General features: G+C 40.9%; 1 protein-coding gene across 13 annotated transcripts in view; it reads right to left on the bottom strand.

The window, feature by feature from the left end:
• The window catches only part of obscnb (obscurin, cytoskeletal calmodulin and titin-interacting RhoGEF b), a 51335-nt gene that overhangs the window by 29779 nt on the left and 5318 nt on the right, over positions 1-16238 (bottom strand). For 12 of the 13 annotated variants that reach the window (XM_027290567.1, XM_027290563.1, XM_027290553.1 and 9 more), the window contains exons 5-36: positions 15913-16218; positions 15554-15820; positions 15340-15446; positions 14820-14988; positions 14252-14527; positions 13883-14164; positions 13469-13744; positions 13067-13348; positions 12001-12294; positions 11354-11635; positions 10925-11200; positions 10563-10835; positions 10199-10465; positions 9850-10119; positions 9469-9735; positions 9043-9309; positions 8843-8955; positions 8604-8757; positions 8338-8499; positions 8116-8220; positions 6870-7136; positions 5488-5757; positions 5130-5399; positions 4762-5028; positions 4350-4616; positions 3977-4246; positions 3623-3892; positions 3162-3428; positions 1644-1910; positions 1231-1497; positions 732-998; positions 240-506 (exon numbers count right to left, since the gene is read on the bottom strand). In XM_027290567.1, the coding sequence (XP_027146368.1) occupies positions 240-506; positions 732-998; positions 1231-1497; positions 1644-1910; positions 3162-3428; positions 3623-3892; positions 3977-4246; positions 4350-4616; positions 4762-5028; positions 5130-5399; positions 5488-5757; positions 6870-7136; positions 8116-8220; positions 8338-8499; positions 8604-8757; positions 8843-8955; positions 9043-9309; positions 9469-9735; positions 9850-10119; positions 10199-10465; positions 10563-10835; positions 10925-11200; positions 11354-11635; positions 12001-12294; positions 13067-13348; positions 13469-13744; positions 13883-14164; positions 14252-14527; positions 14820-14988; positions 15340-15446; positions 15554-15820; positions 15913-16218 (7911 nt within the window). The remainder of the gene's footprint in view (positions 1-239; positions 507-731; positions 999-1230; positions 1498-1643; positions 1911-3161; positions 3429-3622; positions 3893-3976; positions 4247-4349; positions 4617-4761; positions 5029-5129; positions 5400-5487; positions 5758-6869; positions 7137-8115; positions 8221-8337; positions 8500-8603; positions 8758-8842; positions 8956-9042; positions 9310-9468; positions 9736-9849; positions 10120-10198; positions 10466-10562; positions 10836-10924; positions 11201-11353; positions 11636-12000; positions 12295-13066; positions 13349-13468; positions 13745-13882; positions 14165-14251; positions 14528-14819; positions 14989-15339; positions 15447-15553; positions 15821-15912; positions 16219-16238) is intronic. The other variant, XM_027290557.1, reaches the window with a different exon arrangement.

The raw sequence follows: 16238 nt of genomic DNA on the forward strand, positions 1-16238 counted from the left end.
TGCAACTTACTGTAGGGGCACTGACTCAGTTAGAACACAGTAATAACACGAAACAGAATACAAGAAATTTCCAAAATGAGGAGAAAGATACAGAACACAATAAAACGTTGACAAGATGCATGATGATAACATAATGCTGAAATCCTGCCTCTAAAACAAATATGAACATATGAAAATCTTTTGCATGCAGTTTCTATAAAGTGCTCCATGAACCGACTGTTTGTAAATCCTCTTCCTACCCTTAATGTTGAGGCTGGCTGTGGTCTTCTGGTCTCCACACACACAGCTGTAGTCTCCACTGTCTTCAGGCACCACCTTGTTGATTAAGAGTTCATTCACAGAGGCCTTCTGCTTCATCTGATACTTTTCTCCAGACTTCAGGACCTGTGTTCCTTTCTTCCACTCCACTGGGACTCCAGGTTTGGAGATCTCACAGCGCAGAGTAATGTCAGCTCCCTCTTCAGCCTCCTGGCTCTCTAACTTTAGTTTGAAGGTCACTGGTTGGGCTGAGCATGAATCCGTTGGTTAGCAATCAGTGGCATGCCATTACATAAAATATAAAAATATGAAACAAAAAAAAGAAAAAACCCAAACTAAAATGACAATTTGCAATACACAATGACATGCAGACTCGTAAACAAACATGTCTTAATATAAACATCTGAAAACCTGTTGCATGCAGTTTCTATAAAGTGCTCCATGAACCGACTCTTTGTAAATCCTCTTCCTACCCTTAATGTTGAGGCTGGCTGTGGTCTTCTGGTCTCCACACACACAGCTGTAGTCTCCACTGTCTTCAGGCACCACCTTGTTGATCAGGAGTTCATTCACAGAGGCCTTCTGCTTCATCTGATACTTTTCTCCAGACTTCAGGACCTGTGTTCCCTTCTTCCACTCCACTGGGACTCCAGGTTTGGAGATCTCACAGCGCAGAGTAATGTCAGCTCCCTCTTCAGCCTGCTGGCTCTCTAGCTTTTGTTTGAAGGTCACTGGTTGGGCTGAGCATTTAACAGTTGGTTAGCAGTCAGTGGCATGCCAGGATGTAAAACACACACATATATATATACAGTATATATATGTATGGAACACAAAAAACACTGACAATTTGCAATCCATGATGACATGCAATCTCCAAAGAAACATGTCTAAATACGCACATATAAAAAGACATTCTAGACAATTCTTTTAAGGATGTTAGTCAGACCGACTCTTTAATAATCCTCTTCCTACCCTTAATGTTGAGGCTGGCTGTGGTCTTCTGGTCTCCACACACACAGCTGTAGTCTCCACTGTCTTCAGGCACGACTTTGTTGATCAGGAGTTCATTCACAGAGGCCTTCTGCTTCATCTGATACTTTTCTCCAGACTTCAGGACCTGTGTTCCCTTCTTCCACTCCACTGGGACTCCAGGTTCGGAGATCTCACAGCGCAGAGTAATGTCAGCTCCCTCTTCAGCCTGCTGGCTCTCCAGCTTTTGTACGAAGGTTGGCGGCAATGCTGTACAACCAAGTTTTCATTATTTGTCAATGTCAGGTGAAATACAATTTAACGAAGGTGTTAGCAGAACATGATAAAAGCAACAGAAGTTTGGGGAAATACAACAAACACACATAAAACCTTTCCAAAACCTCATGAATCCATACCATTGACTTTTACAGTTGCAGATGTCTTGTTGTCCCCACACACGCAAGAGTACTCTCCACTATCTTCAATCTTCAAGTTCTTAATCTGGAGCTCACAAGACGTCTCCTTTTGCTTCATCTCGTACTTCTCTCCAGCTTTTAGAATTTCTGAGCCTTTCTTCCACTGAACGTCAGCCGCGGGTTTTGATAGCTTGCAGCAAAGCGTCACAGTCTCCCCTGTGTTTTTCTCTTGATTCTTGAGGTCCTCTTTAAAACTGGCAGGCAAAGCTAAAATAAAATGAACAGTGATTTGATTATATAAAAAAAGAGCATTTTGTTGGGTTGGGATGCTGGATGGACATTGATTAGAGGTAAAGATGACGTCTGAGTTGTCATGCTCCAGTCGTCCGAACCTTTTCCTTTCATGAAGGTTTAGTTACAACAATGAAGTTTATCTAAAAACAGAACAAACACTACAGAATGAAGTCCTTTTGAAATGCAACAAGGATTACCAAGAAAGGAAGCATTTGCTTTTACAGTGCACAGTTCTTGCATAACAAGACAATGCATTTGGGAACAGGTGACTCTGGAACATTTGCACATGCTGACTGATGTCATTCACAATTTGCGGATGTGCATCATACAGACCCCAAGACAGAGAATAGCGTAACAAAATGCCAACCGATCCTTCTTAATACACTCTCAACCCAAAATACTGAAAATTTCTATTCTTATCTGTGGTACTTTTGACAAATCTACACTAAGTAGACGTGTACATTTGACTATGAGTGGTGTCAAACACCTTTGACAACAAGGAATGCATATACTTTCTGATCCCCAGCAACCTCAGAGATTTTGTCCCTGAGAGTCCTCTCTATCAGTAAGAGAGCAGAAACCTCCCTCTAGAACATGAATCGTCAATCGAAGGCAACTAAAGGATTAACACAGAAAAAGCATGCAAAGGGAAAAGCTGTAGAGGGACACGAAGGCAGTGATTTTCCATTCATTAAATAACAAAATAACAGGGCTCTCATCATATAGACAAATATATTAAAGACAAACACCTTTAATAAAAACATTTAGATGCATGCATCGAGGGAGCTTTGTTGCAGGTATGATCTAAACACCGCTGTACATGAGGCAGATAAGTAGGACTGACACGACAAGCAAATTCTCAGACTGATTCTCCTTTAAAACCATTCACATCATGTGGTTTTTCCACTATAACCACCAACTGGCGTTCAAATTAAAACAAACCAATAAATTCAGCTTGGCATTCACACATTAACAGTGGAAATGTCTCAGGTTAATCGTTCAAAAGAATCAGTTTCAGGCGACAGATACTAATGGTGTATTCAACTAATGGATAAAAATAACGAGCACCTTACCAGCAATTATCATCGACCACACTGTACTCTATTTCACAGTATATCTTCTAACAGTAAGATGTACAGGACATTTAATATTCAAATAAATCTTCAAGCTCTGCAAGATCAAAACTTACCCCAAACTTGTATACATACATACTTAATTTCTTACCATGGACTGTCACCTTTGCCATGCACTTGGCAGTGCCGACGTCACAAGTGTAGATATCGGTGTCTTCCTCCTCCAGGTGTTTGATGGTGAGAGTTAAGACCCTCCCCTTCTGGGACATCTCATATAGGCCTCCAGCCTTGAGCTCTGTGTGACCTTTAAGCCATATTACATTGGACGGAGTTTGTGCGGTTTCACACTGCAAGGTTACGGAGCTCTTCTCCTTCGCTTCGCTGTCCTTCAGTACTTTTGTGAATTTATGGATTGGCTCTATAAAAAGAAGATAAGACATAGAGATGTTACAATTTTAGGTATAGTATTACATTGTTTTGTTTTGTGTTGTTTTATTTAGATGATAAAAAAGGGAATAAGGGAAAGAAAAGGGTTGGGAAACAGTTTTACACAGTCAAAGACAAAAAGTACAGTCAGATGGAAGAAGGTAAACACGTAATCTTCAGTCTCACCCTTGATCTCCAGCTTGGCTCTGGTGGTTGCACCTCCAACAACTTCACAGCTGTATTCTCCAGAGTCTTCAGCAGTGACATTATGGATGGTCAACTTCATGATCTTGCCCTCTTGACTAATGTCATACTTCAGGCTCTTTTTGATGGCTTTGCTTTCCTTCGCCCATTTTACAGTGTAACTAGCCTGTGTAACCTCACAAGTAAATAAAGCATCCTCCCCTTGAACAACACTAACATTCTGCAGTCCTTTGGACACAGACGAAGCTTTGCCTGCAACAAGGGATGATAACATGTTTATTTTTATACCTTAATGTTTTTGTCACACTTAAAAAAGAGATAAGATTTGTGTCTTACCTTCGACTGTTAATGTTGTTTTGGAGCTCAGGTCTTTAATGTTGAAGACCACCTCTCCAGCATCAGCAGGAGTGACATCCTGAATGGACAGCATGTACTTGCGTCCTTTACTGGTGACTTTGAAGCGGCCTCCATTTTTAATAGTTTGGCCATTGAGAGTCCAGGAACACTCATCTGTGCTCTCACGAGATAAGATGCATTCAAAGCTACATGTCTCTCCCTCATTCACTTCAGCTGACTTCAGCCATTTGGTAATTCCAATGCCAATCTCTACATTTGGGACAAGGATCATATGTTGGTGATGATGCCAAACAATACCATATGAATGAAAGCTAACACTGTAAAATTGTCTATCTCAAATAAAAGCACCAACCTCTTACGGTGACCTTTGCTTTAGAAACCTCAGTTCCAAGATCACAACTATAGTCTCCAGCATCTTCTTTTGTGACGTCCTTGATGATCAGACCCAAAGACTTGCCTGTGTGAAGGAGCTCATACTTTGGTCCAGCCTTCAACACTTTGCCTTCTTTTCTCCATGTGGGAGAAACCCTGGGCTTTGACGCCTCACAGGCTAGAGTTATCATGCCTTTCTCCTCTCCAATGACATCATCTAGAGACTTGAGGAACACAGCACGCTTCTCTGGAGGGGAATTGAGAAATTAAAGAACAATAAGGGAGAAATGTCCAAATGCTTGCATTAAGCATGACTTCCTGCCCTAACTAGATATTCATACAGTAATCTTTTTTTTTGTGTGCTTGTAAAGATAACACATGCCGATTCTTACCTTTAACCTCTAGTGTCACAGACTCTTTCACCTTGCGGACTTGAAAGGTGATAACCCCCCCATCCTGCGGTGCCAAGTTCTTCAGTGTGAGCTTGTGAACCTTCCCTTCATGAGTGATGGTGTTGACTTCATTGGTGAAGAGCACCTTGTCATTCAGAAGCCACTGTACCTCTTCATCAGCATAGTTAATCTCACTTGTGAAGACTGCATCGCAGTCTTCATCAACCACTGTGTCAGTCAAGTGCTTGGTGATCTTAATTTCACGTACTGGACAGAAGAAACAAGACAGAGTTAGTTTGTTGACAAAACCATTTAAAAACAGGTGGTGGTTTGCAGACTTGCTGTATTTTCAAAGGTCCATATCATACCTTCAACTGTAAGTACGCCTTTGGTCTTAGCAGGTCCGGACTGACAGGTGTATTCTCCACTGTCTTCCTCAGTCAACCCTTGAAGGGTAAGTTGAGCCCTTGTTGCATCTTGTTTAATGTTATACTTGTCCGATGCAGTCAGGGGTACCTGACCTTTGAACCACTTCACCGGCTCTTTGGGTGGGGCAGAGAATTTGCAGCTGAGTATGGCTGAGCTTTTCTCCTTCGCCTTCACATCTTTGATGGGCTCTGCAATCTCAAGCGGACGCTCTGAATGTGAGGAACAGTATGTGATTAGAGACATTTACTTACAACTCTTGTGGCCAACTGCTGTATAAATATGATTCAGCACATTTACCTTTGACTGTGAGCTGGGCTAAAGATTTGCTCTTTCCAGCTGTGAACTGCACAGGTCCTGTCATTGATGCTTTGGTCTTTTTGAATGTGAGACGGTGCATAGTGCCCTCCTTCTCCATTTCAACATCTGCACTCTCCTTCACAGCAACTCCATTCAGAGTCCATGCAGGAGGTTTTACCAGTTCCATACTGATTTCAACTTCAAAAACAGCTGCAAAAGGTTCTGTCACTTCAACTGAACTAAGCTCCCGCACAATGCTGATGGACTGCTCTGAAGGGGTCATAAAAAAAAAGAATGGTTAGAAGCCAACGATACAGTATGATTTCACAAAATAAATGCAGTGTTTATTTATAGTAGAGGGCCATACCAATGGTTTAAGCATTTTAAGATCCAAAACAAACTATCCTACTATCCTAAATCCTACTTTTCAGTACTGCATTAGTGCCCAGAACAAGAAAGATATTTTGTAATAATATTTTGTATACGCTGTAAAAAATTATCTTGCAGGAATTTAAACAAGGTTCATTGTATGCTTTGAAAATATTCAGTAGTAAAGTAATAAGTACAGTTTGACTGATACTGATTTTTGAGGCAAATACTGGATTTTGTGACTAGCAGGACTTTTTACAGTTAAAAAATAAACTTGCAGAGAGAGATAAGATAATATGGCAATAATAATAGCAACGATAATCCATTTATAGTTAGTTTACTAATACTTCATGCATGTATATATATGTAACTTCCTCCCATCTCACTGTTGATGTTTTTAAAACTTAAATATGAACTGGGGGACTTTGGTGAGCTATGTATGTAAATCAAGGTGTTTATTTTTAATACCATCTGCGACTGTGTTAATTCAATATTAGCAATATGTGATAATACAGTTGGTTTCAATTAAGCAAAAACTACAGATTATATATAAATTACATAGACAGGAATAACACTGTACAATGTAAATCCTCTACAAGGATAAATCAATTCATTCAAGTTCTTAAGGCCTCAAAGGGCAGCACACAAAATGACTTTTAATGGTAGGAAAGGCACAAGTGTTATTAATAAAATTAAAAACAATAACTCCTCTGTATTTAAGTGTGCCAGTTAAGATGACATGACAATTAGATTTTTCTACTGTGACATGTGCAAATATTTGTGTGTGTATGTATGTATGTATGTATGTATGTATGTATGTATGTATGACAGACGGGCGGACGATTGGACAGACGGACGGACGGACAGACAGATTTTCAGACAGTCTTATAGAGATATACACAAATACCTCATTGACTAGGAGTCTGATGGCGTGTTTGATGTAAATAGTTTGTAAATACTTTGTACCTGACATTAAGCTTACAATCAACCTTTGTCATCTTCCATCATGTTACCTTCCACAAGTAGTTTACAAGATGTCTTCTCATCAATGGCGTCACAGGTATACGTGTCTTCGTCATGCTCGTCCACGTCGTTGATTGTAAGTTTTCGGTACACATCTTCACTTTTGATCTCGTACTTCTTGCTGGGTTTGATCTCCATCTTGTTCTTGTACCACTTCACCTTTGCGCTGGCGCGTGACACTTGGCATTCAAGATGACCACGATGCTTATACATCGCTATCTTATCCCTGAGTCTCTTCACAAACTTGACAGGCAGCTCTATAGTAACAATAACATTAAATTAATAAAAAACTATCATGTATGCCACAAAGGAAGATTAAAGGCTATGAATGCCAAGGCCTTGCCCAAGCGCACCATAGGACAGGCAATGTTCATAATTCAAGTATGTAATAGTCAAAGCAAATGCGGCTCATTTTAATGAAACATTAATGCATCTGATGCACCATCAGTTTAACATTTTTGCCAAAGCTCAAGAAGATAAAGAATCTTGTAATGTAATTGTTTTTTGTTCATATATCAGCTGCTGTTAAATTGCAAACAGCGAGACACTGACATAGAAACAAGAAAATATGTGCATGTTAATGCAACTTAGAGCAATTTATGATCAACTGATAGCAAAGTATGCTAATATATCTCAGAATTTGAACCTCTAACTTCATTTTGAGATGTTTTTTTCTCACAGATTTACAATCATCAAATGACCCCAAAATGTTCAAGAATACTGAACAAATTGAGCCTTCTCTATAGACCGCTTCAATCAATCAACATAGAAAGCTATGGCTAATCTGATTCCTGAGGTAGGTCCTTTGCCATCAGGCCTCAATGAGGCACAACAATGTAAATCCATGTTGCAACTGGATTTTCTATCTCACCAATATTGTCAGAAAGATGTACCGAGTTTACTCTTTTAGCAAGACAACATTTCATCTAACTTTAGTGTGACCTTTTACATTTGACTCAGTAAACCAGCTGAAATGTTGAGGTCAGTTTATAAAATATTTCAAGAATCTTTTATGCAAATACTAATAATACAATAAAATAATTTGACTTCTGCATAAGAAGTAACTTTAAAATATGCAAAGAGGCAACTTTGTAACATCTTTTGACATAATGATTAGAAAGAATCCATTTGCAACTACAAATGAACATTGTAACATAATCGTGAGCTGATCCATGCAATACAATAAACAATAAACAGTATAAACTGTATTTACGCACACAAAACAGACTTGTTTACCTTTCACTTTAAGTTTTGCAGTTGAAGAGGCCTTGTCAGCTGTGAATTTAATCTCACCCATATCTTCTGGGGTGACAGACCTAAACAGCAGTACATAAGTTCTGCCTGGAATAAGAAATAAACATCTTGTAGTCATGAAAGCGATAAGTCAGCTAAATATTATAACATTACATGAATATAGGTCGTTAAATTACACTAGTTACTAATTTCTTGAGGCCTTACCCTCTTGTCTCATCTTGATGTTGTCACTGACTTTGAGTTTGGTACTTCCTTTGTACCACTGGCAGTCCACTTCATCATGGGAGATTTCACAGACAAATGCAGCACTCTCCTTCTCCATCACCTCCACATCCTCCAGCTTCTTAACAATCTTAATTTCTCTGGCTGTAGGGACAATATTTTTAGGATGTTTTATATACTGGAAATTCTTATACTGCACTCTAGGTAATAGTCTGATCTGTATGTTTCGTGACATGACTGATAATTACCATGAACTGTGAGCTTGGCAGAGGTGTTATCATCAGTAGTGCGACAAATGTAAGTGCCTGCATCTTCAGGTGTGCATTTGTTGATGACCAAAGAGCGCTTTCGGCCCAAGGAATGGATACCAAAGATCTTCCCTGGTTTAAGTTCCACATCGTCCTGCAGATTTAGCATTTTTCAAAATGTTACATATGTATTTTACACTTCTTAAATCTCTACTGTAATTTCAACAATAATTTCTCACCTTGAACCATTTAACATCTGCATTTGTTCTGGACACTTCACATTCAAAAGTAACCTTCTCCTTGTCAGGAACACTGATATCCAAAATGGGCGTGGATATCATAGCAGGAGGTTCTGTAGAATCAACACATGTTGGTCAAAAATTAAATAGACTATGACTCTTGTGGCAGAACAGGTGCTGTGAGTGGAAGAACACCTTACCTGTGACAATCAGTTTGCCAGAAACATGTACCGCTTCTGCTTGGAAGGCAATAGTTCCTGCATCCTCCCTCTTGAGATTGGACAACGTTAAGGCATGCTTCTTTCCCAGAACTGTGATACGGCAGTTTGCCCCTGGCTTTAACTTGGTCCCATCTCTGGTCCAGGAGCCTTCAACATCAGCCTGGCTGAGTTCTACCTCAAGAGTTACTGTCTCTGTCTCATGTGCCTTGGTTTCTGTTAGGCCTTTTATTACCTGGATCTTCTTCACTGAAGGGAGGAAGAGGAAGTGTTTGTGTGTTAACGTGCAAGCAGTGTTTCCTAGATAGTAACTCAAAATTTATACTGGACACAGAGGATGATATTCTCTTTCTAGAGTAAGAATGAATGAATGGTAAGTCTTGAGATGTGATTGAGGATCAGTCTTACTCTCCACGTTGAGTTTGGCCTGGGTTTTGTCATCCAGAGTTTCACAGGAGTAGACGCCCCGGTCAGCTTGTGTCACACTCTTGAAGACCAGAGCCTGCTTAGCTCCATTTACCCGAATTTCCATGTTTCCTGCAGGCTGCAAGACTACGCTGTTCTTCATCCACCTCACTTCATCTGACGGCTTACTGAGCTCCACTTCCAGCTTCACTTCACTCTGCTCCTCCACTGTCAGATTTTCTAACTTTGTCTTAAATGTCACAGGCTCATCTAAATGAGACACAAAGAAATGTCAAAGGTAATGAGACATCACTTAATACTTAATACTTGATATCACTTAACACATTAAGAACTGATATTTTGAAGAGAAATGTATGTTCTTACGTTGCACTTGAAGGGTGGCTTTACAGATTTTGCCTTCTGCATCAACACTGATCTCTCCAGCATCTTTCTGGGTGACAGAGGTGATGGTGAGTGCGTGACTCTGGCCACCATGCTCAATCTTATACTTAGGGCCAGCAGTGATAGGTATACTGTTGTGGAACCATCTCACGATGGCGTCCGCTGGGGTGACAGCACACTTGAAAATAGCGTCTTTTCCCTCCATTGCAGCCACATTGTTCAGTTTGGTGGTCAGTCGCACTAGTCTGGGTGCTGAAAGGAATGAGTCACATCAAATGAAGCAGACTAATATTCCCTAAATGTTTTGGGTTTAATAAAAATGATTAATTACCCTTTGAGGTGACTTTAGCAGAGGTCTTGTCATTTCTACATTCACAGCTGTATTCTCCTTCATCTTCTTTAGTCACACCAGTCACAGTGAGAACCCGCTTAGCACCATCTGTCTTCACACAGTTCCTGCCTCCAGGTTTAATCTCGCGACCATCACGCTGCCAGACAACATCCCCTGAGGCTTGATTCAGTTCACACACCAGACTCAGTGTACCTCCCAACTCCACTGAAGCAGGTTTCAAAGGTACGACAAACTTCAAAGCTGAATCTGAAATGAAAGTATGAAAGGTCAAAAACAAATATAGCATATGGCCTCTGAAGAGGTCCATACAACAAGTATCAGAACGTTATAAACAATGACTTGCCTTTGACTTGAACTTTAAACTCCAGTTTGTCATCAGCAGTTTGACAGGAGTATGTTCCACTGTCTTTGGATCCAGTGGATTTTACTATCAGGGTCCGAGAAAGGCCATCTTTTTTCATTTCATACTTGCTGCTCTCCTTGACCTCTACACCATCTCTGAACCATTTCACACTACCACTTTCTGCAGTCAGTTCAGTGGTCAAAACAATGTTTTCACCTGCTTGAACAACACATGTTTCCTTGACAGTTTTCTTCTGGAACTTCACAGCTACATCTAAAGAGAAATAAGAGCTTCTTTTGAGTGCTTTGTGCAGAGAATTATCAATCTTGTGGCAAAATGAATAAACTTCAAATATATTTTACCTGTCACCTGCAGCTTAAATACCAGCTTCTCCGTCCCAACCTCACATGTGTATTCTCCAGCATCTTTTTTCTCCATTTTTTCGATCACCAGCTCACGACTCTTGCCCTTTGACTCCATGTGGACTGCTTTGCTGGAAGTCAACAGCTTGCCGTCTTTGTACCATTTCACTTCTGTCTTAGAATCCGAAACCTCACAGCTCAGGGTGGCTTTCTGGGAGAGAGTGGCTTTCACCTCCTTCTGGACAGACTCCTTGTTGAAGAAGGCAGCTGGAGCTTCTGCAGAGCAAATGAAAAATTGGATGATAACAAATGACAACATCAGTCAATGGCAATGGATGAACAAACTCGATGTTTAAACATAAACAAGATGAGAACACATGCAAACATGCTTACACTTAGAAAATACTAGCAACATCTTTTTCATCCTACCTGCCACGTGCATCTTAAAAGCCAGCTTCTCAGTTCCAACCTCACAGGTGTACTGTCCAGCATCCTTCTTCTCCACACTGTCGATCACCAGTTGGCGACTCTTGCCCTTTGACTCAGTACGGATTGTCTTGCTGGAAGTGATCAGCTTGCCATCTTTGTACCATTTCACCTCTGTCTTGATATCAGTTACCTCACAGCTTATGGTGGCTTTCTGTAAAAGAGTGGCTTTCACCTCCTTCTGGACGGACTCCTTGTTCGAGAAGGCTGACTTGAGTTGAGTCTCTGCAAAAGTAATAATGAAGAATGTCACTGAACCCCTTTATTTTACTGTTTCAGCTTGATACAAGGCAAATTATGACCAGGAAATTTGCTTAAAATATCAAAATGAACAGATTTGAAATAAAGAGGACAAATGTGCAGCCAAGACCGGCAAACTGTCAAACCAACAAACTATTGTGTAGCTCCAAATATCTGTGATACTAACATACTACAGTGTTCACAATTCAACCCAGAACAGCAGATACACACAACTAAAAATCGCTGTTTTTGATCTATTTTCCCAAAGATTTTGAGAGAAGCCAACAAACACTGAAACCGAAACAAAACACACACATATCCAACATACTATTTCCTTTGATTCCTCATACCTGTCACCTGCACTTGAAATGCCAATCTTTCAGTTCCGACTTCACAGGCATATTCTCCAGCATCTTTCTTCTCTATGCTGTCAATCACCAGTTGACGGATCTTGCCCTTTGACTCCATGCGGACTGCTCTGCTGAAACTCAGCAGTTTGCCATCCTTGTACCATTTTACCTCTGTCTTGTTATCAACTACCTCACAGCTCAGGATGGCTTTCTGGGAGAGAGTAGCTTTAACTTCCCTCTGGACAGACTCTTTGTTGAGGAAAGCGGATTTAGCCCAGACTTCTGTAGAAGTAACTGTAAAGGAGTGTGGTAGCAGTACAATTACCCATACAAAAATGACTCCACAGCACAGGGCACAGCTTTGGATTTACTAGACAAACACAACCAAACCTTACAGATGCGACACACAGAGTAATATGCTATCAAAGCTTGTGAGACTGAGGGAGATGCAACATTGTACTTTGCAGTCATAAAGCAAAAGCAAACTGGGAATCTGCAAGTTGCCACAGAGAGGCACAATGAATACATAAAAAAACTATTCATTCAGAAAGAAAAAGACCAAATCCGTGACCAGGAACTGACAAACAACAGAGCCACAAGACACCAGAGCTGCCTCAGCAAAGAAATGCAACAAGAAATCAAAGCATAAAGCTCACTTGTGCACATAAGTGACCCATAAATTTCAAATGTCACATGGAACGCCAAGTCAGAATTGACTTAAGTTTGAGTAAATCATGTCAAATATCTCACAAATGAAGCGACCAACAGTTCAGCCAAGCACTGTGACATTTACTATCACTGAGCAGAGGAGACCACAGGCACAAATAGAAAAGCACAAAATATCCAGCAGTTTGACACAGTAAGTCTTTTTATATATTTATTTTAAAAAGCTTGCTTATACTGGACTTGGACTCAATAATAACTAAAGTAAATATTGTTTTATTCAAAATTTGACAGATTAATTAATGTAATTATGATTGCATCATTAAACTAAATATGTAAATAATAATAATAATAATAATAGAAGTTAATTTGGTATTCATTAAACATGCTGCATTCTCCTTACCTTCCACATATATTTTAAAGACCAGCTTCTCAGCCCCAGCCTCACAGATGTACTCTCCAGCATCCTTCTTTTCCACACTGTCGATCACCAGCTGCCGACTCTTGCCCTTTGACTCCATATGTATTGTCTTGCTGGTGGTCAGCAGTTTGCCTTCCTTGTACCATTTCACCTCTGTCTTGGTATCGGCTACCTCACAGCTCAGCGAGGCTTTCTGGGAGAGAGTGGCTTTAACTTCCCTCTGGACAGACTCTTTGTTAGAGAATCCAGACTGGACCTGTGCGTCTGTGGAGGAGACCATAAATATGGATGATGAAATGTGAACACATTTGATGACACCTGCAAGACCTATAAGGTAGATCAATCGACAAAAATGCTACAAGCCTGTTCTGTCCTTGCACCTACCTGCCACCTGTAGTTTGAAGACCAGCTTCTCAGTCCCAACCTCACAGATGTACTCTCCAGCATCTTTCTTCTCCACACTGTCTATAACCAGCTGGCGACTCTTGCCCTTTGACTCAGTATGGATTGTCCTGCTGGAAGTCAGCAGCTTGCCATCCTTGATCCATTTCACTTCTGTCTTGGTATCAGAAACCTCACAGCTCAGAGTGGCTTTCTGGGAGAGAATAGCTTTCACTTCTCTCTGGACTGACTCCTTGTTGAAGAATGCTGCCTGGGCCTCTGAGAATAACATCAAGGAGAAATGAGCATGAGTATAAGATCACCAATAACAAAAACATATTAAAGACATCTAACTGACACATTTTCAAAACTAGAAATATTTGTTATATATTCAATTAATCAATCGAGCAGTCCTACCTGTCACAGATATATTGTAGACCAGCCTATCCACTCCAGCTTCGCATGTATACTCTCCAGCATCGCTCTTCTCCACCTTTTCAAACACCAGCTGACGGGTACAGTCTTTTGCTTCTGAGTATATAGTCCGACTGGATACCAACAACTTGCCATCTTTATACCATTTCACTTCTGTCTTGCTATCCAAAACAGTGCAACTAAGAGTGGCTTTCTGGGAGAGAATAGCTTTCACCTGCTTCTGGACTGACTCCTTGTTGGAGAAGGCAGCTAGGGCTTGAGATTCTGAAAAAAAGAAGTTAAGAAATTTGGATATGTGACATGCAGTCAGCAAGTGTTGACCATTACTATAAATGTATCTTACAGTCTTACCTTTTATCTTGACCTGGAATGTGGCTTTGTCTGCTGCTGTCTCACAGGAATAATGCCCTTCGTCACTTTTCTTGGCACCCTTGATGATGAGCTTTCTTTGAGTCCCTTTGGAGATGATGGTACATCTTTGGTCCTCAGTGATCTCCACTTGATCTTTTCTCCACACAACGGGCGCGCTGGCAGGAGATACCTCACAGGTCAGCTCAAGATCTCCTTTAAGGCTCGATGACATTCCCACGGTACCTCTGGCTTTGTTCAGAAACTTGGCAGGTTCATCTTAGAGAAAACAAAAGACAAAAAGAGATATGACTTGAAATCCCTTTGACGACATGATGACAGATAGCTTTTTCCTCTGTTTGATGGCACATAAACATATTCTAGCAGCCATCAGAGCAGATCACATTTCAGCACATCACATGGTCTGAGACAAACTGTCAGCATTATGTGAGCTTGAGTCAGTACTGGGTTGCACATACTTAACCCAGTTCCCTTTCCAAAGTCATTTTCCTCCGACCATAGCAGACAGATTATTGAGTTTGCTCTGCGCTAAAAGTTTTGGTGAGCGTACCTTTAAGAGCGAGTTTCAGGGGCATTTTGTCATCAGCTAAAACACACTCGTAGATGCCAACATCTTCCTCTGTTACATTGTGTATCATCAGGATCCTCTTGCGGTCAGTGATCACATATTCATACTTCTTTCCTATCTTCACCTCCCGCCCGTTCCTCATCCAAACCACCTAAAGAAAAAACACAGAACAGATATAATTAGACATGAGTACTTGTGTTGACTGGTACTTTGGGTAGCATGAAATGGGAAATGTGGCATACTGTCTATATTCTGTGTGAATGCCTTTCCATATTAATATGTCCTACAATCCATAAATTCAATCCAAAGTGGTGACCATATTATATCCCCTGCCGTAATGTGGTACAATACCACATCATCCGAAAACAATTATTATATTTCGAATAGAATCAAATCAAGTACATTTTCCATCCCTGCACACTTGTAAAGTTAAGGGTACATTAAAAGAATTGGTGAAAAGCTAAACGTAAACTTGAAAACGATGCGTGCTCCCTTTACAGACCTGCGCATCGTAATCCGACACCTCAGCAGTCAGCTGAGCAGTGTCTTGGGCGCTGCAGGTCACCACCTCCAGCTGATCTGACTTGTTGGTGAACCTAACAGAGGCAGCTGAAAATAGAGTTGACAGGTAAGAAGCCATTATTAATAGCCTTTAATATCAAAAAGAATCTATAAAGTTGTAAAGCAGAAATAGTGGCGTAGTTGACAGTGCATACCTTTCACTGACAGGATGCAACTGCTTTGTGAGCCTCCACCCACAAACTTGACCTCAGCTCCATTCATTTCTATGGTCACAAAACGGATGAGCAGAGTGTGTATGTTCTTGGACCTGGTGATGAGGAAGTCAGATCCACTGCGCAGGAGGCGGCCTTTTAGAGACCAGAAGCCAGAACAAACAGCAGACAGCTCCACGGAGATAGAGAACTCTTCTCCAATGATTGCAGTGCTGTTCGTCAGACCTTTCCTGATTTCAGCAGAAGGTTCTAGAGACAACAGGCAAAGCAGACATGAAAACATCTGGATGCCCACTATAACAGATCATAAAAGATAAATGTCACAGAGACATCGGTCTTACCCAGGTAGAAGCTTCCAGGCACTTCCAGGTAGGGACTCTGGCCAAAGTCGTTCATAGCACAGATACGGAATTGGTAGCTGGCTTCTTCTATGAAGTTGGAGATGGTGATCTCTGTTGACACAATGGTTTCTCCAGCATTGCACCTCTGCCATGCTTGAGCACCAATCTTCCTCCTCTCTACACTGTAGCCCTTGATGGGCACAGGGCGGTCGCTGTCAGGAGGGGACCACTGAATGGTAATGGTTGATTCAGTCTTGTTCTGCACCACAGCATCGACTGGGGGATCGGGGGGATGCTTCCTTGCGGCTAGAGCAAAAAGAGTGATG

Source organism: Larimichthys crocea, chromosome II (genome assembly GCF_000972845.2).
Source record: "Larimichthys crocea isolate SSNF chromosome II, L_crocea_2.0, whole genome shotgun sequence".
Taxonomy (NCBI): domain Eukaryota; kingdom Metazoa; phylum Chordata; class Actinopteri; family Sciaenidae; genus Larimichthys; species Larimichthys crocea.